General features: G+C 47.2%; 1 protein-coding gene across 4 annotated transcripts in view; it reads left to right on the forward strand.

Annotated features, from left to right (window-relative positions):
* LIMK2 (LIM domain kinase 2) overlaps window positions 1-23449 on the forward strand; it is a 98411-nt gene that overhangs the window by 66837 nt on the left and 8125 nt on the right. For 2 of the 4 annotated variants that reach the window (XM_006869267.1, XM_006869268.1), the window contains 13 exons: window positions 8633-8768; window positions 9425-9534; window positions 10095-10283; window positions 11731-11836; window positions 12092-12288; window positions 13752-13938; window positions 14619-14705; window positions 15302-15433; window positions 15596-15652; window positions 17312-17377; window positions 18397-18571; window positions 19192-19247; window positions 23025-23182. In XM_006869267.1, coding sequence (XP_006869329.1) covers window positions 8633-8768; window positions 9425-9534; window positions 10095-10283; window positions 11731-11836; window positions 12092-12288; window positions 13752-13938; window positions 14619-14705; window positions 15302-15433; window positions 15596-15652; window positions 17312-17377; window positions 18397-18571; window positions 19192-19247; window positions 23025-23182 — 1656 coding nt within the window. Of the gene's footprint in view, window positions 1-7126; window positions 7158-8628; window positions 8769-9424; window positions 9535-10094; window positions 10284-11730; window positions 11837-12091; window positions 12289-13751; window positions 13939-14618; window positions 14706-15301; window positions 15434-15595; window positions 15653-17311; window positions 17378-18396; window positions 18572-19191; window positions 19248-23024; window positions 23183-23449 lie in introns of those variants that run through there. The other 2 variants (XM_006869270.1, XM_006869269.1) reach the window with 2 other exon arrangements.

Genomic DNA, 23449 nt, shown 5'->3' on the forward strand with positions numbered 1-23449 from the left:
GCTCTCCGCTCTTCTCCCTTCATGGTCCCAGGGACCTCTGCTCCTAGACTGCAAAGTTAATCACTCCCCTCCTTGCTACAAAACATCTACCTTTACCTTTCCAACCCTCACATTCAGTCCTGATAACAATTATTCACTATTGTATCACAAGAGACCTATCTGCATTTCTCCTTTCATCAGCCCCACCCAAACAGACTGGATACTACTCAATGGAGATTCTACCTTCCTCTGTGCCCTCTGGATCTAGGCTTCCTGTTGAAAGCTTGTAAGCCAGTCACTTCTTGCCTTTGTAACCCCCATTTGGATAGCTAATGTCCAAGTTACCCATCCCTGTCTACTCTGTGTATGGAGAGGGTGGGAATGATCCTTGCTGTAAAGATTTGTTCCCTCAGTTGAGCTATTGCATCCATAGATGTAGGTCAAGTTCATCAAATTGTATCAGATTACTCTTTTTTCCCTCTTCTTTCTTCTGGTTCAGCTCTGATCATTGAAGCAAGGTCAAATGGGTATTATCTTCAAGTGTGGGTGTTCTTGTGCATATGCCCTCTCTTCTTATCAGCTGGATGCTTCACTCTCCACTCAGGTCCTCTGTGGCTATATCACTGACTCTGGGCCCAAAAGTCCTCAGGTCTTGCCACACTGCTGGCCAACCAGGTCTCCACCCGGGTTCACAGGAGTCTGTTGAACGTTTTAGGGCTTACCTCACAGCTTCATTGCTGTTTTTCCCTCACTTCCCCATATCGGTGATGAATGTGATCACTAATCAGAGTGTGTATTCCCATTGAGTCTTAGTCTTGGAAGGGGGTTTGTTCTGAGGGTGGTGTCTCTTCTTTCTTGAAGGCCATCAGGTCCCTCCTTTGTTGGCTGTTTTCTTCTTTGATCTCTTGTAAGATAAAGGTGGTGCAGGCCACACTCTGTGGAAACACCTCTTACATCAGATCAAGGCTGTACCCTGAGTAAGGGTGTTGCATCCCATCCTAGTTCCCTTACAACTGATTGGCTAGATCACATCATTGGTGATATTTACATCATTTCACAACTTTTTGCCAAATTACATCATTATATAACTGCCAAACCGCTGAGAATCATGGCCAGTCATGTAGTCTATGAAACAGGCATAGTGCTAACTTCCTGCAGGCTTAGAGATAATATAAGTAAAGGATTTCATACTGCCCCTGGAATATGTTCGTCATTTAATTAAGAGTTATTATTAAGAGTCAAGCGAGGATTCTCAAAGTGTTCGTGGCAACTTCTCCAGTGGCCTAAGCCCTGGTTGTGTCCTGGGGAAAAACAGACTTCGAGGACTCACAGTAGGAACAGAAAGTTGTTTGCTTTCCTGTTCCTTGAAGACACTTGTGGCTGCAGAATTCAGCCATGTAGCTGGCCATGCCTTTCAAAGGCATTCCTTGTCACCAGTGCACACGGTGGTGATGTCGCTCTCCAGCCAGGTGCTCATCCCAGCAGACTGACGTGGCTGTCTTCTGCATGCCTGCACTCGTGTCTCTCCCTTCCCCCTGGCCTGGCCAAGACTACATGCTGCAAACAAAAGCAGGATATTTATTGGCAATGGAAAGGAGGACGTGTTCTGGTGCTCCTGTGCCTTGCGGCGCACATACCATTACAAGAGTGTAACAGGGCCCAGGCCTGCATTGCAGTGCCAATTTGTATGCACCAGCTTTTCTCCACTGCAGAGAGGAGAAGGACAAAGCCTGGTGACCACGAGCCACAGGACCCTGTGCTCACACTGCTGCATCCTGCCACTCCTACCATTTACAGTCTGGAGACCTTTGCTTACAGGCCCTTTGCTAGGTTTTGAGTCTACCTAAGGTCAATGGGACACTGTTCCTATCTTCAGGGAGCTCTCATAGTCTAGGGAGAAGGATGAAAGGTATCCAAGGAGCTGTAAGTCAGGTGGCAGGAGGAAAAAGGGACCTTTCCTTCTAGTGTTGGCCCTCTTCTAGGTACCTCACAGTCATTCAGGACCACATCTAACCCTCACTACTACCCTGAAAAGTAGCTGGGGATGTTGCCCTATCACAAATGAGATGCAAAGCAGTTTGCTCAAGGTCACTCAGGTGGCAAGTGCTGGCACTGAGATTTGGACTTTGGGTCATCTGATTCCAAAGCCTGTGCTCTTGCTTTTTGTTCAGAGGTTGCAAACCCAAATTGTCTAGAGGACTAGGTGGGTAACCTACAAGTGGTGTAAGAAGAACATAAGTACATCCAAATTAAAAAAAAAAAAAAAAACAGAATAGAAGCAAATACTGTTGAATGATGATGCACGGAGGAGATTGTAATCATTTCAATGAAATGATGAGTATAAAACCGATGTTCTCCCATGTAAACTATCACTCAATGCACAATAAAAACTTGAAAGAAAAAAAAAGACCCAAGCAGAAAACTAAGCAATACAATTAATAGATGAAGGGAAGGGGGTAAAAAAGAAGGATATAAGACAGACTAAATGGTCCTCTTGGTTTATCTTTATAGTCTTGCTTCACTTTTATAGAGACATGGTTACAGAAAGGTAGTTGTTATGGGGAAAATAAGCACAATGATAGATAACAGTAGACACTTGGTCTTGGTATCAAAGACGACTGGGAATAGTGAGGACAATGGCAAATCAGGAAGTCTATGCCTCATCTAAAAGTGCCACTGCAAACTGGGGACTCTTGGGCCCAGAGTCAGTGACATAGCCACAGAGGACTAGAGCGGAGAGTAAAGCGTCCAGCTGATTAGAAGAGAGGGCATATGCATAAGAACAACCATACTTGCAGATAATACCCACTTGACCTGGCTTCAATGGCTGGATGGTCAGAACTCAACTAGAAGAAGAAAGAAGAGAAAAAAAGAGTAATCTGATACAATTTGATGAACTTGACCTACACCTATGGATGCAGTAGCTCAAAAGAGGGAACAAATCTTTACAGCAAGGATCATTCCCACCCCCTCGATACACAGGGCAGACAGGAATGGGCAACTTGGGCATTGGCTACCCAAAATGGAGGGGAGAGGCCTACAAAGGCAAGAAGTAACTGGTTTACAAGCTTTTGAGAGGGAACCTAGATCCAGAGGGCACAGAGGAAGGTAGGATCTCCACTGAGTAGTATCCAATCTGTCTGGGTGGGGCTGATGAAAGGAGATGGGGATAGGACTCTTGTGGGACAATAGTGAATAATTGTTATCAGGACTGACGAGGGTTGGAAATATAAAGGTAGACATTTTGTAGCAAAAGGAGGGGAGTGGTTGACTTTGTAGTCCAGGAATGAAGGTCCCTGGGACTATCAAAGGAGAAGAACGGAGTGTGGGACCCTACCCAAAGAAACAATTACACCAGAGATGGAGGCAGAGACGATGACTTGGAGAGATGGAGCAGCTGGGGACTCTAGATGCAGAGAGGGAGAGGGACTGTGTGCTAACAACCAGGGGGCAGGCTTGTGGGGTATACCCTTTGGTGGTTGGATGATGCATGGAGGGGATTGTAATCATGGCAGTGAAATGATATACGATAGGATGAATGTAAAGCTAATGTTTCCCCATATAAACTATCACATAATTTACAATAAAATTTAAAATAAATATGTAAAAGGGCCACTGAAACTGACCCACTGCCAGTTGTTGCCAATTTAGTGTTCCTAATAGTGGAAGATCCAGATTTTTTATGTGGAAATCCCAACTTTTACATATGAAAGAAAGATTTTAGGTATCCATGACTTGGAATCTAGACCAAGCTTTGCCCCTTCTCTTCTGTGTTACCATGAGCCTGTTCATACAGCTATGAAGTGTTTTCATTCTGAGGATTGTCACTGTGTGACCATGAGGTAGTTAAGAGAGTGTAAGTAGCAGGACAAGCAATAAAGGCCTACCAAAGTCTGGGGCATTTGAGCGAGGCCTGAAGGTTGAATAGAAATTCATAGAATTATTTCTTACCTGACTTCAGAGCACTCAAGAGCCAGAAACTAAGATATTGGTGCTTTCAGCTCTGGCCTTCGTGTGCCCTGGGATCCTGGGTGGGGGATAGGTGTCAGCCTGATTCAAGCCTCATGGGGCTTTGTTTTGTTTTTTCTTTTTATAACATCTGGTGTGATGCTGTAGGAATGCTAACCACAAGGCCGGCTGTTCAAACCCACCAGCAGCTCCTCAAAAACATTGTACAAGGTTGCTATGAGTTGGAACTGACTCTCTGGCACATCACATCAGCAGCAAGCAGACATGATAGACATGTCTGACATGGCTTCTGCCACCAGCAAGTCTGTCATGTGGAGTCTAGGTGCATGGACCCATCAGAGACTAGTGAATGGCTATGAAGGAAAGAAAAATGTGATGAAATTTTTGACCAGAGCAAAACCAGACCTTCCCTGGTATCAAGTGTAAAGTGCAAGTTGGAGAAGGCTGGAAGCCCAGACTGGGGAGGTATGTGAGCCCAGAGTGTAAGGGACCATCGGTGTGAGGCTTAAGAGTCAGGAAATCAGTACTGGCTGAGCTTTTAGAGAAAATTCAATGGATTAGAGTGAGTAGGAGAATGTATGGTGTATAGTCTAACCCCATCATTGCACAGGTGGGGAAACCAGACCCAGAAAGGGGCTTGTCCAAGGGCATGCAGCTCCCAGAACTTGACCCCAGGTGTCTCCCAATCCAGAGCTCATCCAACATGTCTTTGATTTTGAGATGAATGGGACCACATGCCCAGGGTTTGCTCTCACTGCACAGATCTAGCCACTTCATAACCATACCCTTTCTGTCATAGCAAGTGCTCAAGGCCCAGAAGTTCAGCACCCATAGGACAGATGGGAAAAGCAACAGGATAGGAGTGGCCAGCAGCAGAACCATCGAGAGGGTTATTGAGCACCCAGTGTAACCAGGCACTCCAAAGAGAGAGAGGAGTTCTCAGAACTGCCTCTCTGCACCCACCTAGCGCAGCTTCTGCTCTCCATAGCTGCCTCTGCTTCCATGCACTCCAGTCGTCCTCATCCCCCCGTCCCCGCTGGTGGCTGTGTAGTGTTTCCTTTAGGATCTCCTCCCCAACTAGTTCTGTGCTCTTGGGGCAGAATGGGGACCTTGTATAACTAGCTGTCTTTTCTATCTGCAGTGCCAGCAAGTTACTCTATCAGTGCAACTGCCTTGCCCTCTGTAGTTTGCAAAATATTTTTTCATACATTAACTTACAGTTACCTCCCAGTGGCACTTTGCAGTAGTATGTTAGTATAGTTTCATTTGTCCACGAAAAATAATTGTCCAAGGTTTCCCAGCTACAGGCAGTTAGTGGCCAAAAAGCAAGCTACCATTACCATCATCTTCTTTGTGGCGAAAGAAATATATTGAGTGCCTACTGTCCTGGACCTTTCGTGGAAACTGTCTATACTTCATATTTTAATACAAACTATTTCATTTACTTTTCACAGCAATTCAGTTTTGCAGGGGAGGAAACTGGGTCAGAGAAGTAAAGTAACTGTTAGCAACACAACGTAATTAGCCAGTGGCCAGGTCAGAATTCAATCTCAGACCCACCCATCCAACTCCCAGCTGCCTCTCAGAATAGAGACTGTGGTCAGTGTGGATGGTGCCAGGCCTTCACAGCAAAAATGAGGAGTCTGCAAACTTGGAAAAAAGTGACATTGGGTCAGCAGGTCAGGGCGTTCTTGGCTTTGCATACTTGGAGGCTCAGAGTCCGGAGGAGACTGTGTAGACCTGCTGGCAGCTGTCAGACAAGCTGTGGGTCCTCTTGGGCAGTGCTAATAGAGTCTCTGTCTTTTCCCTTCCCTCCCCCCCCATATTTTATTTTATGCTTCATGATACTGTATTTTCAGTGAAGGGTTTGCACAGTGGTGTAGGTTCCCATTCAACAGCATAGACACAGGTTCAGTGACATTGATTAGATTCTTCATCATGTGTGAATATTGTCATTTCCATTCTGGTGATTCTGTTTTCCTTCATCTAGTTTCTCTGACCCCTTACATTTTCATCTTTGTATTAAAATACTGGTTGACCATTTGGTCTCATATAGGTGATTTTTTTTAAAGGAGCACAGTACTTAAACATGTGCCATTCTTTATCCGTATAGCCATTTTGTTATTTAGCCACAAGGAATATCAGGTATCCTTTAAGATTTTATTTTGACAATTTGCAAATCTATATAAAAGTTGAAAAAATAATTCAAAGACCATCCATGTTCATTTAGATTTATCATTTGTTAACTTTTTGCTACTTTTCTCTGTGTGTATGTGTGTTTTCCTTAATTACTTAAAAGTAAACTATGGTCATCTTGATTCTTTATTCTTAAGTATTTTCAAGCAAAGGGGCTTCAAAAAGTTCATGGAAAAAATCCATTTTTTCCATCAACCAGTCCCTCTCTTTCCATGAGTCTAGAGTCCTTAGCTGCTCCCTCTCTCCATGTCCTCATCTCTGCCTCCATCTCTGGTGTTGCTGCTTCTCTGGATAGGGTCATGCATTCCGCTTGTGCTCTTCTCCCTTGATGGTCCTAGGGTCCTCTGTTTCAGGACTGTAAGATTAACTACTCCCACATTTTTGTTACAAAACTTCTACCATTACAATTGTGACAGTCGCAATTAGTCGTGATAACAATTGCTCACTATTGAATCATAAGAATCTTATTCCCATCTCTTTTCACCATACCCGTCTAGACAAGATGAAAACTATTCAGTGGGGACTCTACCTTCCCCCACACACTCTTTTTTTTTTTAATTATGTGATCATTTACATGGGAGAACATTAGCTTTACATTCATCCTATCATATATCATTTCATTGCTATGGTTACAGTCCCCACCATGCATCATCAATCATGATACCCTGCAACCTGCCAGGTCGTCAGCACACAATCTCTTTCCTTCTCTGGGTCTAAAGTCCCCAGCTGCTTCATCTCTCCATGTCATTGTCTCTGCCTCCATCTCTGGCATATCTGGGTCTAAAGTCCCCAGCTGCTTCATCTCTTCATGTCATTGTCTTTGCCTCCATCTCTGGCATCACTGCTTCTCCCCCTCTCCACTCTTCTCCTGTGATGGCCCCAGGGACCTCTGCTCCTGGACTGCAAAGTCAACCACTCCCCTCCTTTTACTACAAATTGTCTACCTTTCCATTTCCAACCTTCACAGTCAGTCCTAATAACAGTTATTCACTATTTTACCACAAGAGACCTATCACCATCTCCTTTCATCAGCCCCGCCCAGACAGATTGGATACTACTCAGTGGAGATTCTGCCTTCCTCCATGCCCTCTGGATCTAGGCTCCCTCTTGAAAGCTTGTAAGCCAGTCACTCCTTGCCTTTGTAGGCCTCCCCACCCCATTTTGGGTAACCAATGTCCAAGTTGCCCATCCCTGTCAACCCTGTGTATCGAGGGGGTGGGAATGATCCTCACTGTAAAGATTTGTTCCCTCTTTTTAGCTACTGCATCTATAGGTATAGGTCAAGTTCATCAAAGTATCAGATTACTCTTTTTTTCCTCCTCTTTCTTTTTCTAGTTCCTCACACACTCTTAAACTAAACTCCCTCTTGGAAACTTGTAAGCCAGTCACTTTGTGCCTTTATTGCCCCCTCATTTTAGGTATCCAATGTCTAAGTTGCCCATCCCTATCTACCCTGTATACAGAGAGGATAGGATTGATACTTGATGGGAAGACTCCTTCCCTCTCAGTTGGTATTTTGAGCTACTACATCCCTAAGTATAGATCAAGTTCATCAAATTGTAGCAATTTACACTCATTTCCTTTATCCAAAAAAAAATTTTTTTTTTTAATCTTCCTCTAGTCGAGTTCTGATTATCAAGGCATAGAGGCTAGGTAAGAATTCATTATTTTATTTCAGTTTTTCTATGAACTTTTTGAAGCCCTCTTGTATGTTTCTCCTAAGAATTTTTCTACATAACCAAAGTACCACTATCACATCTAAGAAAATGGACAATGATTTCATAATCTAATCTGATATTTATACGGTCCAAATTCAAATTTTTTCAACTGTTCCGAAAATGCCATTCACAGCTATGAGTATTCCTGATTTTTGCTTTGTTTTTGTTTTTTAAAATCTACTCCAGAATTGAATCTTGATTTAGGTGATTGCTATAGCTCTAGACATTTTAAATCGCTGTTCCTTTTCCTCCTGTGACATTAACTTTGGAAGAACAGCCCGCATCCTGCACTTGCCTGGCTTACTTCTGTGTGATTCACATTGAGTTAGCAAGAATACTTACACTACTGTCAGAGTCTTAGGCTTTGGAGAGTAGAAAAGTGATCAAACGTCTTTGGTTCATTGAGAAATCTGACTGGACCTGAGGTCAATTCAAGGAGTCTGATACCTTCCCTCTGTCCGCCTCCCTCTCCTCCCAAAAAAGTGTCTGTTTGCTCATTTTCCTTGTCTGTGCATTTTTGGGGGGCGGTTGCTTGCCTCTTATCAGACTTGCAGATGACTCCATGACCCAAAGATGTTAAGAAATGCTGGTCTACAGCTAAGGCCTGCAACTCAGTGTTGGTTTCTGGGGCCTTGTTCACTCTGAACTGAGTTCCTTTGTGGGGACGCCACTGACCTGTGACTTCCTGAAATCCTGACTTTGGATTCGAGTAAGGACTGTCCCTTGTTACCTGGTTCCAGGAAAATTTCTGTGCTTGTCTTGCCTCCTAGGTGTTCAGAATGCCAGGATTCCCTCACCAATTGGTACTATGAGAAGGACGGGAAGCTCTACTGCCACAAGGACTACTGGGCCAAGTTTGGGGAGTTCTGCCATGGGTGCTCCCTGCTGATGACCGGGCCCGTCATGGTGAGTGAGCCCCCTTATCTTGACCCCTGGATAAACAGAGTCTGTTGGCAATGCCTCCAGTTCCTCATGGCCTGTCATCTTTCTGGTCTTCCCATCAGCCAGAGTTTTCCCCCTTTATTCATCCACTTGGTAGATGTGTGTTGAGTACCTCATAAGTGCCAGGTGAGACTCCTCTGTCAAAACTGGAAGCGTGTTGGGAGTAGGTGGGCAGGGAGGAGGCACATACAGTGGGAGAACATGACACACCGGAGTTACTTCAGGGACCCACCCAGAAAGGGAGCGCGCACTGGACTGGCAGAAAGCGGTTCCACCTTCTGTGCCTGCTCCAGCCCTGGACTAGTCCACCCTGTGCCGGGGCGGGGGGGGGGGAGATACCTGTGTGTCTCTCATGGGGGTGGTTCCCTCTGAGGTCTCATTCCCAGTACTGAGACCAAAACAAGTGTTTGCCATCTCAGAAATGACAGGGTAGGCAGCAATGTGACTTTTTCTCTGGCAGCCCTAGTGCAAGGGGTAAAAAGGGATATTATGACTGGGGTCTGTAGTTACTTGATCCAGGGTCACTCATGCCCCACCCCAACCCATACTTCAGCAACAGCAGCAAGGCCCAGTCCTCCCAGACAGCTCACTTCTTCCCTCCTTGTGCCCCTCCCTCACAGGTGGCTGGTGAGTTCAAGTACCATCCCGAGTGCTTTGCCTGTATGAGCTGCAAGGTGATCATCGAGGATGGGGACGCATATGCACTGGTGCAGCATGCCTCCCTCTACTGGTAAGAGGATGACTCCGTGTCCATCCTCCCCGATGAGAGTGGCTGGGGGGAGGGACAGGTGGCAATGTGGGGTCATCAGAGCATCCTATCACAGCAGTACTCAGTGCTCTGTAACCTGCAAACAAGACGGTTGGCATCTCTCTGCCCTCTGTCCTTACCTACCACTTCACCACCCTCTGGGTGGGATGGGGAAGGCAGTCCATGGAGGATCTTGGAACAGTAAAGGCAAAGACCCCTTAAGCTCAGCCAGTCTAACTGTCGTGGTAGACAAAAAAGTCAGACTGAGGTCCAGAGAGGGGAAGGGGACTGAGGAAAGAACAAAGACAACCCAGGCCACCTCACCCCCAGTCAGTACATCACTCACTGCAGATCCAGTATGCCACCCCAGCTCCAGCCTGCCCATAGAGACCCCAGACTCCTCATTCTGAACAACCAGCTGGAATCATGGCAATGGGTCTGTAGGTGGGGTTACTTGAAGCCACATGGTGCAGTGATTGTTGAGGGAAGGGGGCCAGGTAGAGATCCAGAATCCTAACCCATTCTGTGGCCCTTCTCCTCAGTGGGAAATGCCACAACGAGGTGGTGCTGGCTCCTATGTTCGAGAGGCTCTCCACGGAGTCTGTCCAGGACCAGCTGCCCTACTCTGTCACACTCATCTCCATGCCAGCCACCACCGAGGGCAAGCGAGGCTTCTCCGTGTCTGTAGAAAGCGCCTGCTCCAACTATGCCACCACTGTGCAAGTCAGAGAGTGAGTATCTACAGGGCTGGTTGGCTCCACATCTGCCCAGGAATCCTGCAGCTGCCAAAGAAGAGGTCCTTAAGCAGAGTCCCGAGATGGGCTTCAGGGGACCCAGGCCCCAATGTCTTATGAGAGCGCTCTTTATCCTGTTCCTTGTCTTCTTCCTGGGGTTCACCATGCTGTAGCCACACTGGAGCACGTACTGTTCTTTACCTAGATGCTCAAGGCCAGATTCTGCTCACCTTTCAGATCTCAGGCTTCTAAGAGTGTTTGCTCTTTGAAATTCTCTGATGTGACTGTGTGTTTGAACTGCAAGGTCGATGGTTCAAACTCACCAGCTATTCCTTGGAAACCCTATGCAGGGTCACCATGGGTCAGAACCAACTCAACGGCACTTCACAACAACAAGAGCATGGCACAGTAGAATAAGCATTAGATCACAGGTCAGTTTGAACCACAAATTCAGTGGTTCAAACTCACCAGCTGCTCCTCAGAAACTCTATATAGGATCGCTAAGAGTCGGAACTGACTCAGTGGCTCTTAACAACAACAGTTTGTTAGTCTGTCACCTGCTCTTCCCACTAGTACATAAGTTCCGGAACGAACTTTGTCTATGCTCATGCTATGTGCTCAGGACCTGGAACAATGCGTGGCACATAGTAGGTGCTCATTGGTATTGCTTGGTTGGTTGAGTGAATGCAACTAGAGAATGGAGAAAATTAGACCTATAACCCAAAAGACCCCATCCCAGGTCCAAGACAGAGACCAGGTGGAGAAAAGGTATGTTCAGATAATACCAATGATGAGGCATCTATGGGACTTTGTCTCTAAATCACTGTTGTGCACCTACTCTGTACTGAGAGCTGGGCTGGTGTTTGCTACAAGTGAGAAGTCCTGAGACTGGAAAAGTCAAGTGGAGGTGAAGTCTACTTTAAACTCTATTCGTTACTTGAGAAAGGAATTGTATTCAGGACCAAGGGAGCAGCAGAGTCTCTGGTTGTGTCTGGTGTAGATAGGTGGTTGGGAGTAGCCGGCGTGCGTGCATTATGAAGCCTCAACAAGGTCCATTGAGGGGTGACATGACCAGATGGTATTTTAGACAACTGGTGATCCACGTGGAGGTTGGATGGCAGAGGTAAGCCTCTAGGTGGAAAGGCCAGTCAGGAGGCTGTTGCAGTGATCCGGGGGAGAGATGTTAGTTGCCATGATGGTGGCAAGTCGTGACTAGACTAGCAGATTCTCCAAAGGCAGGATTCTCAGGGATGGTAGGGGAGACAGGGAACTCAAGATTGGGAGGGTGCCATTCAGGTTTCTGACATGAGCCTCTGGGTAGTGGTGATACCCATCACTGACATGACGGGGTGGTCTAGGCCTTTGGACCAGTGGCCGGCCTGGAGAACAAATTGGCTGGCCAGGTCTTTAAGGCGTCTTCATCCTGCCGTACTTCCTTACACAGGGTAAACCGGATGCATATCAGTTCCAACAACCGCAATGCCATCCACCCCGGGGACCGCATCTTGGAAATCAATGGGACTCCTGTCCGTACACTTCAAGTGGAGGAGGTACAGTGTGTGTCCAGGTTGTCTTGTGGGGTGGGACATGGGTCAGGCACTCTGGGAGGTCAGGCTGTGACTGTTACCTTTCCCTGCCTGTCTCTCTATCTCAGCACTGAACCTGTGACCACTAGTGGCCTCTATGTCAGCCTGGTAGGCTATCAGTGCACAGGCAGGTGGCTAGAGACCACCATTAGACACAATGTGGTACTGTGTCTAATGGGCAGCCTGTGGGAGCCAGCTTTACACTGCTCTTAATCATAGGTAAAGAACGCGATTAGCCAGACGAGCCAGACTCTTCAACTCTTGATTGAGCATGACCCCGTCTCCCAACGCCTGGACCAGCTGCGGCTAGATGCACGGCTTTCTCCCCACATTCAGAATGCTGGCCACTCCCCAACCCTTAACACCCTGGACACCAAGGAGAATCTGGAAGGGACACTGAGGAGACGCTCCTTGAGGTGCCACCTTCCACCCTTACTCTTTCCTGTCTCTGTGCCCATCTCTCAGATGAGGCAGATCCCAGTGGAGTTATGGAGGGAACCAGCTGGCAATGAGGGTTGTGCTGACCCAACACTCCCCACTCCCAGGGATCATCGTTCATGCCGGGCTGTCCATGAGTTGACCCAGCTGTCTACCAGGTTTCCACTGAGCCCCTGAGCTGGCTGTGGTGGGAGGTGGGCAGCAACATGACCTCTGGGGGGCAGTGGGGCTAAAAGCATGGAAGTAGGGGTGCACAGAGGACTGACTAAGTATCTACAAGAACGTGGAAAGAAGCGCACATTGTTTCTGACTTGAGAAGGACCATGAACCCAGGCTCCAGAGTCTGCCAGGCCCATAAGAGCAGAGCATGTCCCTGGGGGCAGGCTCCTAGAGGGAGTCACAGAACAGGAATTCAGAGCACCATCCTGGGCTGAGCTCCCTGTACAGATCATCTTTCTGTGCCTCTGTTTCTGCATCTGTGAAATGGAATTATGAAATGTGGAAAAGGACATAGAAGGAATGTACCCAGCATAGGGTCAGCGCTCAGTGACTGCTGACTGACAGCTCCTGGAAACTGCCCCTCCCCATGGTTGCTGCCATCTCCTCTAACTGCCCTTGGCCTTGGTAGCATGAGTGAGCATGAAAGCAGAGCAGGAGTGGGCAGAGGAGGCTTGGGAGGGCACAGCTTGAAGCAGGGAAGGTGTGGAGGCAGCGGACAAGCTGCTGCCATCTCTGGAGGGCCATCACATAGGATAGGAGACAGTTCGTCTGGTGCTTTAGTGGGCATGGTCAGTGGGCAGCAGAGAGCAGACTAGGCAAGACCATGAGCCAGCTGACCTCAGGTAGCCAGGAAAATGAGAACAGGCCACACTGGGACTGCACTTCATATGCAGGACTGTGGCCCACGGTAATCAACATAACCATCACAGCCGTCACTATTACTGGCCACTTTCATACAAGTAAATATAGCGGCCTTATTGTGGTTGTTGTTGTTAAGTGCCGTTGAGTTGGTTCTGACTCATAGCAACGCTGTATAGGGTTTCTGAGGAGCAGCTGGTGGGTTTCAACTACCAACCTTGTGGTTCACAATCCAGTGCTGATCCTATGCCACACCAAAAGCCCACCTTAAAAATAGGTTTAGGCTATCTGATTCCACAGCTATTCATAAATTTTTCAGTGGCTAACCATTCGGAAGGGGGTTCCTCTTCTTCTTCATAGTCTGTCTTAGTCTGGAAACTCTGCTGAAACCTGTCGACCATGGGTGACCCTGCTGGTATTTAAAATGATGAATGCACTTGACTGCCAACTGAGAAGCTGGCTGTTTGGAGCTACCCTCAGGCTACACTAAGTCTTGTGTGTTTCTGAGCTACCGATATGTGCAACCCCCAAATGGCACATCTCTCTGAAGTCAGAACCCTCACCCGTCTTGCCCTGTCCTCAGGCGCAGTAACAGCATCTCCAAGTCGCCTGGGCCCAGCTCCCCAAAGGAGCCACTGCTGCTGAGCAGGGACATCAGCCGCTCGGAATCGCTCCGCTGTTCCAGCAGCTACTCACAGCAGATCTTCCGACCGTGTGACCTCATTCACGGGGAGGTCCTGGGGAAGGGCTTCTTCGGGCAGGCCATCAAGGTGAGAGCATGGGCAGCAGCTGCTTGGCTTTCTACTGCCCTCACCCCCTCCCACCTCTTGGGAGTTCTCATCCCCACCCCAGAGAACAGCAGACCTCCTTCCTGGCTGCAGGCAGGAGTCCTCAGAAAGCTTAGTAATGCTGAGCTGCTGTGAGGAGCACACAGAACGAGTGACTTCCACCTCCCTGACAGGAGTCTCGGGGACTAACCTCTCTCTCTCTCTTTCTTTTTTTCTCTGTCTCCCCTCCTCTGCTGAGAGCTAGAAGGGGGGGCCAGGTAAGCAGTGTATTTCAGCTTGTGGGGCAGTGGGACTGAAGAACTCGTCCCAACCTCCCCAGCACCCTGGCGCATGTCTGTGGCACTGACCCTTCCACCCCCAGGCCCTCAGCAGAACAACCCAAAGGGGACTCGCTCCTGTGCCAAATGACCAGAGCCCCTGCTTGGCTTGACCCCTTCCCCACCCCTTTTCTGGATCCTCACTCTCCTCCATGCATGCCCAGCTCACCAGGGGAGAGGCCTCTGCCCCCCCATGCTGTGTCCTCCTCATCTGGACTCTGTCCATGTCATCAGGCGCAGTGGGTCCCTCAAGAATGGGACGGATAGTGGCTAGGTTTTCACTGACAGTTCTCCAAAACAAACTGCCTTCTATTTCGGCACCATTAACAGTTGTCTTCCTCATAGGTGACACACAAAGCCACAGGCAAAGTGATGGTCATGAAAGAGTTAATTCGGTGTGACGAGGAGACACAGAAGACATTTCTGACTGAGGTGAAAAGAGGGGCTGGGAGTTGGAAGATTGGTGTCACCATTAAAAGGGAAGGACCTTACAGATAATGGTCTCCAGAGGAAAATTGATTTAGAATCTCTGTCTTGAAAATGGAGCAAAAAAAGCTCTTGAGGAACAACATTCCTGCTGTGCAGAATGACAGCGTAATTACTGTTTCAGTGAACATATACTAAAGACACAAGCTGGGTGCTGGGGATGCAATCAAAATGGAGAGTGGTTCCCAGGAGACCATGGGTCCTGATGCTCCATCACCTGAGCACCTGCTAAGGGCGCCTTGAATGGGCCTCCCTGAGAAACAGACACCCCTGAACAGTCACACAGTTTTCACAGGGTCAGCGCCCCAAGTTGCTCCATTCCCATAGTCTTGAGTTGGCCTCACCTGTCTAGGGGCTGTCCCTGTAGACCTTGGCTTCCCTTTGCCACATGGAGGCTCCTGGCCCTTATCTGATCTGTGTATCCTGCTACATCACAACTTGCGGGTAGAGGTGTAGGTCTCACTTGCCAAGCTGGATCCTGAACGGAAGGGATAAGGAAGGTATAGTAGAAAGTAACCAGCCCCACGCTCCACCCCTCCCAGGTGAAAGTTATGCGAAGCTTGGACCACCCCAATGTGCTCAAGTTCATTGGTGTACTGTACAAGGACAAGAAGCTGAACCTGCTGACCGAGTACATCGAGGGCGGCACATTAAAGGACTTTCTGCGAAGTGTGGTGAGCACACAACCACCTAGAGCTGTGTGGGGCTTGTCAGTGGGATAAAACCATGCCACCACTACCATGGAACCACAGTAGCTAGAGGGGGCACTGGTGGGGAGGGTTCCCTGGAAGACCCTATTGACCTACAGCCTCTGATGGGCATTCTCCATCCTGTAGGACCCGTTCCCCTGGCAGCAGAAGGTCAGGTTTGCCAAAGGCATTGCCTCCGGAATGGTGAGTCCCCCAGCAGACCTGCTGGAGATGTGCAAGGATGACAGGACAGGTACTCTGGGATGGTTTTGTTTGTTGAGCACTTTTTTGTATCGAGCTTTTTTGTTTGCTAGTTAAATTGCCTCTGATTAGCTATTCTTCATTCACAACTCTACCCTCAAGGTATTTAAAGCCTTCAAGGGCAGACAGGACACAGATAAGGCAAATGGGAGAAGTAAACTATTGCCAAGGTGGCTTGGACTCCCTGTCCATGGAAATTTGATTTAGAATCTCTGTCTTTACACGGAGCAAAAAAAACCTCCTGAGGAGTCTGGTACTGAGAGCCTTGGAGCAAGCAAAGCACCTATGAAATCTGAGAAGGTTTCCTGGGGACAATGAAGTCTATCTAGTTGAGCCTCGAAGGATGGACCAGAATTGGATAGAAGTGCCTGTTGGCAGAGAGGCTGCAAGGTTAAGAGGATGACAGCAGTATATGCCTGGGGGAAGAGAGGAGGAAAGATAGTACAAAGCATAATACTAAATGCTAACCATCAGTGAGTGCTTTCCTAATGCCAAGCACTGAGCAGAGACATGCACGTGTCTGTGCAGATGAGTACTCATTCCTCACAACAACCTAGTTTTCAGATGAGAAACTAAGGCAAGAAAGGTACAGAGCTGGGGTCCCAGGCCAGCCAGTCTGGTCCTTGAGCTGGAGATTCAAGCCAGTTGTATTCATGTGGGGTCTCTAATGACAACACTGAGTAGGTTGGGGTAGATAAAGATCTCTAGTTTCCAAAGAGAGAGTCTGGACTTCATGTAGGAAGTCAAAGAGACAGACATGAAAAATACATAGACAAGAACATTTTGTGACCAAAGAGTGGTCTTTTAGAAGGTTGGGTGGGTGGGTGGACTGGAGTGTCTCAACACAGGGAGACGTGAGTAGGGGCCAATGAAACATTTTGGGTTCCTAAGTTGGGAGAGTGGCTATGGGACATATGAGACGGAGTCCAGATGGAGTCAGAATGGAGAGAGGAAACAAGGTAGAGGGAGGAGTTAAGTGATGTGAGATCCATAGATGTGGTGACACGGTGGGTAAGGGCTTGGCTGCTAGCCAAAGGGTCAGTTATTCAAACCCAGCAGCCACTCCACCAAAGAAAGATGTGGCAGTTGGCATTTGCAAAGATGACAGTCTTGGGAACCCTATGGGGCAGTTCTCTGTCCTACAAGGATGCTTTGTTTCAGGATCTACTTGACAGAAGTGGGTAGAGGCATCCATGTGGTGGGATCACTGTATGTGAAGCGATGGCCTTAAGCAAGGCTGACACTGAGGAGGCCTGAAGGGAAAACCAGGCCCACAAGTGTCTGAGGAGTAGGTAGCATGGGAGATGAACAGCCTTTAGGTAGAAAGAGTTTCAAGTATAGGTAGAAATGAGGAGAATTCGAGTTAGTGTCAGGAGCACAGAGCTAGCGTGGACCAAGAAGATGTCACTTCATCCATTGTCCCAGGGGGACTGGGTTTAGGAGCACCTGTGGTGTTCACTTCAGATGACCTAGAGCTCAGGGTGGTGAAGACAGCACGGGCTGGTGGGTAGGGATACCTGAGACCAGGCTGTGTGGCCCCATCTCCAGAGTCAGGTCTGCTTGATTTTCTAGCATCGGCCTCACCTCATGCTTCTGTTCCAGGCCTACCTGCACTCCATGTGCATCATCCACAGGGACCTGAACTCACACAACTGCCTCATCAAGCTGGTATGTCCCAGAGGCTCCTTTGTCACAAAGGAAGCTAACTATCTCCCCTTGTTTCAGACCAGAAGTATTCCCTGGGTCTTCTGTCTTGCCCTCCTATTGCCTCCAAAGCCTTGCTCTCTCTTCTGAGAGCTCCCAGACACGCAGACACAATTCCACCTCCTCTGGGTAGCAGCCAGTAAAAGCATTTATTAGACAGAACCTCAGAAGATAGCCCTATCCTCTATGTGGCTTCTCACCCCATTTTGTAGCTGTGGCTCCTGAAGCCTCACCCTGAGGCCACAGAGCAAGGGGGCTTACAGGTCTTCTGACTCAGCATTGCTGCCACGGCCCCTCGGCTCTGTGGTAACAGTGTTATTTCCCTTACTGACTTTCAGTCTGGCCTTTGTGTGCATCAGCTGGCCCGGCCCTGCCCTTGGACCAATACCAAACAGTCTTCATCCCTTTGCCACATGACTACCCTGTAGCTATGTGAGGAGCTCCGCAAACTTGGCTCCCCACACTGACTGCCTTCCTCTTGTCTCTGCCTCTACCTCATCCTGGTTCTAGCCGCTGCCCTAAATCATTCTGTGCACACAGCAGGACAGAATCAACCCCACTTCTCACGTCATGAGTTCACTATCCAGAACCCAGAGCCTCACCCATCCTAGCTCTGGGGCTCTGTAAGAAAATGCTGGTCGTTCAGGGAGTTTGTTGTGAGCACAAGATACATGTTTAGATACATAACTAGTTTTGCCTCCCTGGGTAGCACAGTAATTAAGTATGTCTGTTAGCCAAAAGGTTGGCAATTTGAGTTCCCTCAGCGACACCTCAGAAGGAAGGCCTGGCATCTATTTCTGAAAACACAGCCATTAGAAACCCTGTGGAGCGTAGTTCTCCTTCACATGTTCCTGGGGTGGCAGTGAATCAGCGTTGACTCCATGGCAGCTGATTTGGGTCCTTTGCTGTGCAACTTTTCTTTCCTTCTTCATGGCTCTGGTGGCCTAGTCCCCAACCCCAGTACCTCACCTGTGTCCTACCAGGATAAGACTGTAGTGGTGGCTGACTTCGGGCTGTCCCGGCTCATAGTAGAGGAGAGGAAAAAGCCCCCGGTGGAGAAGGCAACCTCCAAGAAACGCACCTTGCGCAAGAATGACCGAAAGAAACGCTATACCGTTGTGGGAAACCCCTACTGGATGGCCCCTGAGATGCTGAATGGTGAGTCCTGTGATCCAGGAGGGGCATGCCCCCAGGAGTCCCACGGAGGCCGTAGAACCAGGTACCCAGAGCCCAGAAGTGGGTGGCTTTCATTCTTTGTCAGGTCGGGACTGGGCGCTGATCTTTGTTCCATCTTGGGGAAGGGTGAGGATTATCTGGTTTTTGGACCCCAAGAACAGCTGAGTGCTTAGGTGACTTTTTACCCTGGCTTTTGCCTTTTCTTCTCTCCTGAGAGCTGACATGTGGTGCCCCCTGGTGGATAATGTTTAAACTAGCCAGTGGATTCTGTAAACTCATAACCTGAGACCTCAGACACAAACCCAATCTGAGGTCCAGAGAGTTAAGTGGTTTGCACTGACACACTGCAGGCCATTGCCACAGCCGGATGGGTGTGCTTCTGTTCTCTGCTGCAACAGGCAGTTCCATCCCAAGCATTGCAGTTTTGTAACAGCTGATAAGAAAAAATGATTTGTGGGGGTACCTGCTCTGGGCAGCATTGGGAGAGCATCTTCACAGAACCTACTCTAGCCTGGATTCTTAGCAGTGGCCCTAGACCTTGACCTCGTGCACAGCAGATAATGGATCTGAACTTAACAATCTGTTCTCCTATGTTCCCAAAGGAAAGAGCTACGATGAGACCGTGGATGTCTTCTCTTTCGGGATTGTTCTCTGTGAGGTGAGCTCCAACAGAGTCTGGGCCAAGGCAGCACTCCCAGGATCACTGCCCTGCCTCAGAAACAGGGAGAAGTGACTCTCCACAAAATCCCATGGGGTGGGTTTATAGTTTATAACATGTCTTCACATCTGCTCCTGTACTTAAGACTCACTGGTGCCATGAAGAGGACTGGGCAGTATGTTTTCAGGGGAGAAAGCAGGTTCAGAAAGAGGCAGTGGTAACTCAAGAACTCTGATAGGAAAGGCAGGAGGCTTTCTGTGGCTGTGCATCTCATTCTTGAACTTAATACATCATTGCCTAGTTCTCCTCTGCCTAGTGGCGGGCCTGTGCTCCGCACTAAGGACACAGAGCCAGTTGTGACTTGATACCTGCATTAAGAGCTTAGCAGTTGGATAGTAGCCTGACTTGATCTGTCCAGAAGCAGGCAGTTGGAAGACTCTGTAAAGCATGTTGTGAATAGGAAAGGAGGGAAAAGACAGGGGCCATCTGGAATAATCTAAGGGTTCTTTCCTTCTCGTTCTCTCTCTCGTCCTTTCTTTCCTTCTCTCCCTCTCTCTTTCTTTATGTCTGTCTGTCTATACAAAGAGGCTTTGAAAAGTTTGTGGGAAAAGCCCATTATATTTCAATTCCATTTTTCCACAAACTTTTTGAAGCCACTAAAATATATATATATATATATATATATATATATATATATATATATCAGTTTGGAAGTCATATATAGGTTTCCCCTGCTATCCAAAAGTAGAACATTCCTAAGAAACCCTTCATAAGCCAAAATTGTATAATGGGAAGAAGCAATATAGGAAAAATTTTTGAGTGTTTCCCAACCCAAAAGATCATGTATCCAATCATACCAGACAACATCTAAACCCTAAAATAACACTGACATAGAGTGTTCACAGACACAGTCCTAAACTGTGGTGATTTTATGCTGAGCTGCTGAGTGGTGTTCCTGGAGAAAGAGCTTGCCACTCTCGCTGCCTCTGTAATGGTTTGCTGCAAAACCAGCACTGAATGCTTATTGCACTTATCACAAAAATGAAAATCCTCTTCAGATTTCTTTCATTTAGTGAAAACATGAACGAATGCAGATCTTTCATAAACACAAAGTAGCATAAAGCAAACTTTCAAAAAATGAGATACCTGTATCTGATAAAGCTCTAATATTCAAAATTCACAAAATAGCTTCTACAACTTAACAACAAAAAATCCGACCCAATCAAAAATAGGCAAAGGACTGGAACAGACATTTCACCAAGGAAATAATCAAATGGTCACTAAGCACATGGAAAAATCTTCAAAATTATTAGGCATCATGGAACTGCAAACTAATACCACAGTGAGATATCATCTCTCTCTCTCTCTCTCTCTCTCTCTCTCTCTCTCTCTCTCTCTCACACACACACACACACACACACACACACACACAAGAATGGCAATGATCAAAAAAGTTGGAATCATTAGGTATTGGTGAGGCTGTGGGAAAAATCCATTGCTAGTAGAAACATAAAATAGATACAGTTCAGTTGTTCCTCAAAAAGTTGAACATAGTTCTACCATATAACCCAGCAGTTCCACTCCTAGTATACAAAGGGGCTTCAAAAAGTTTTGTGGAAAAATTTTATCTTAATTCCATTTCCCAGAAACTTTTTGAAGCCCTCTCCTATATCCAAAAGAACTGAAAGCAGCAACTCAAAGAGACAAGTACACCAGGGTTCATTGAAGTACTTGTTCACAATAGTCAAAAGGTGGAAGTAACCAATGTGTCCAACAACTGATAAATGGTTAGGCAGCATGTAGTCCACCCATACAAAGGAGCATTACTCAACCATAAAGAATAAGGAAGTCCTGCCACTTGGCACAACATGGATGGACCTTGAGGACATTATGCTGAGCAAAAATAAGTTAGTCACAAAAGGACAAATACTATATGATCTCCCTTTTAAAAAAAAAAGCAAATCTGTAGAAACCAAAAGTCCATTAATGATAACTGAAAGAAAGGTCAGCAGTTCTAACTCACCATGGGAGAAAGATGTGGCAGTCTGCTTCTGTAAAGATTACAGCCTCAGAAACCCTCTGGGGCAGTTCTGTCCCATAGGGTCACTATGAATTGGAACTTGATGACAGTGGGTTGGGTTGAGGTTTTTGGCGCCAAGGGGAGAGGGCTTTTGCATAGAGTGCACTGAAAGTATGTTAATGGTGGTGGATAATTTGGAAAAAGAGCAGAAATGGCTGCACAGCTTGAAAAAAGCAATCACTGACACTGCCATGTCCATGTAGACACTGTATATGTTTTATGTCTATTACAGTAAAAGCATATACCTATGTATATTTGAGGAGGCTTCCAAAAACTCACAGGAATATGGAGCTCAGAGATAAAGGAATTCAGGAAGTGAGTGGTGGGATGAGGGTAGGAAAAAAGAAGAGCTGGGAGTGGAGTGCATCCTTTAGACCTGGTGTCCCTGCACTGTGAAGCTCCTAGATCCAGGGAAAGATTAATGCCGAGGTACATAGAGATCGGCAAGGAATGTTGAGCCTACAGATGCCGAAAGGCAACATGGACCTTTTTACATGCCAGTGCTCTGAATTCAGACTTCTAGCCTCCTAAACTGTGAAAGAATACATTTCTGTTTGTTAAAGAAGAAAAAAAAAGATAATGGAATTCAAAGAAGACATTCAGGTAGCTAACGAATATTTGAAGAAATGTTCTCGATCATTAGCTATTGTTGTTAAGTGCTGTTCGGTCAGTTCCAACTCATGGCAATCCTGTATAGGGTTTCCAAGGAACAGCTGCTGGGTTTGAGCTGTCAACCTTATGGTTCACAGCCCATTGCTGATCCTACAATGCCACACTAGGAGTCTCATTAGACATTAAGTACCTTCCGGTCACTTCCGACTCATAACAACCCAGTATAGGGCTTTCAATCAGTGATTGATGAGTTTAAATCACCAGCCTTGTGGTCTTACGCTTATCCTACAGCGCCGCGCCAGGGCTCCATTAAACATTGTTGTTAAGTGCTTTCAAGTCAGTTCTGACTCATAACGACCCTGTGTAGGGTTTCCAAGGAGCAACTGGTGAATTTGAACCGTCGACCTTGCAGTTCAAACTGACCTTGCCATCCAGATCATTAATCTACAGTGTCACACCAGGACTTGGGTTCAGGGAAGGCAATTTAAAAAAATTAATTAAAAATTTTTTGAAAAAGATAATGGAATTATTCCATGAACTTTTTGAAGCCCCCTGCTATATATATGTGTGTGCGTAAAATGAAATATCTTCAGCCATAAAAGTACTGAAACCAACAAAAACAACCCCAAACAATTCCGTTTTATGTATCTAATTCAGTGATCACATTCATGGTACTGTGTAGTCATCACCACTATCCTTTTTCAAGGAAAGTTTTGTTTTTTGTTTTTTTATGTTTAATATCAGTTGACGTCTGCTGTGTACAAAGCACTCAGCTGGTACAAAGGGTGTGAGATCCAGCCCCTGGCCTTACAAAGCATTTACTCAGACACAAGCCAGAGTAGGGTGGGATGTGAGGGAGCCGCCAGACCTCATGCTGCAGTGGGGCCTCTGCTAAGTCCTCCTCAGCACCTGGACTCTTCACTCAAGAGAGAGCTCTTGGATAGCAAGATTTGGAGAGATGAGCAAAGAGCAGCTCTCTGACCTAGCTTTTTCCCACCCCCTCTCCTGACCAGACACCAGCACCCTCCCCTACCATATGGCCGAGGTCTCTCTCCATTCCTAACCAGCCATCCTCTCACCTACAGATCATTGGGCAGGTATATGCAGATCCTGATTGCCTGCCCCGCACACTGGATTTTGGCCTCAACGTGAAGCTCTTCTGGGAGAAGTTTGTCCCCACAGACTGTCCCCCAGCCTTCTTCCCCTTGGCTGCCATCTGCTGCAAACTGGAGCCGGAAAGCAGGTTGGTACTACCCCACTCCCCCCACCCCCCACCCCCCCATCCTCAGCCTTGGGCTGTCTGACTCTGACCTGCCAGATTGTGTGTTGAAGACAAAGGTGTAAGTAGCACAGAACCTGGATGCGACACATTGTCACAGCTGTTCATCTTAAAACGATGAAAATTTACCCAAATCTGCACCACCCTGTAACACAATCAGTGTCTTCATGTTTCCATGTTCCCATTGTCCACACACACACATCACCACCCCCACTTTTTTTTTTTTTTTTT

This window comes from Chrysochloris asiatica, unplaced genomic scaffold (genome assembly GCF_000296735.1).
Source record: "Chrysochloris asiatica unplaced genomic scaffold, ChrAsi1.0 scaffold00128, whole genome shotgun sequence".
NCBI lineage: Eukaryota > Metazoa > Chordata > Mammalia > Afrosoricida > Chrysochloridae > Chrysochloris > Chrysochloris asiatica.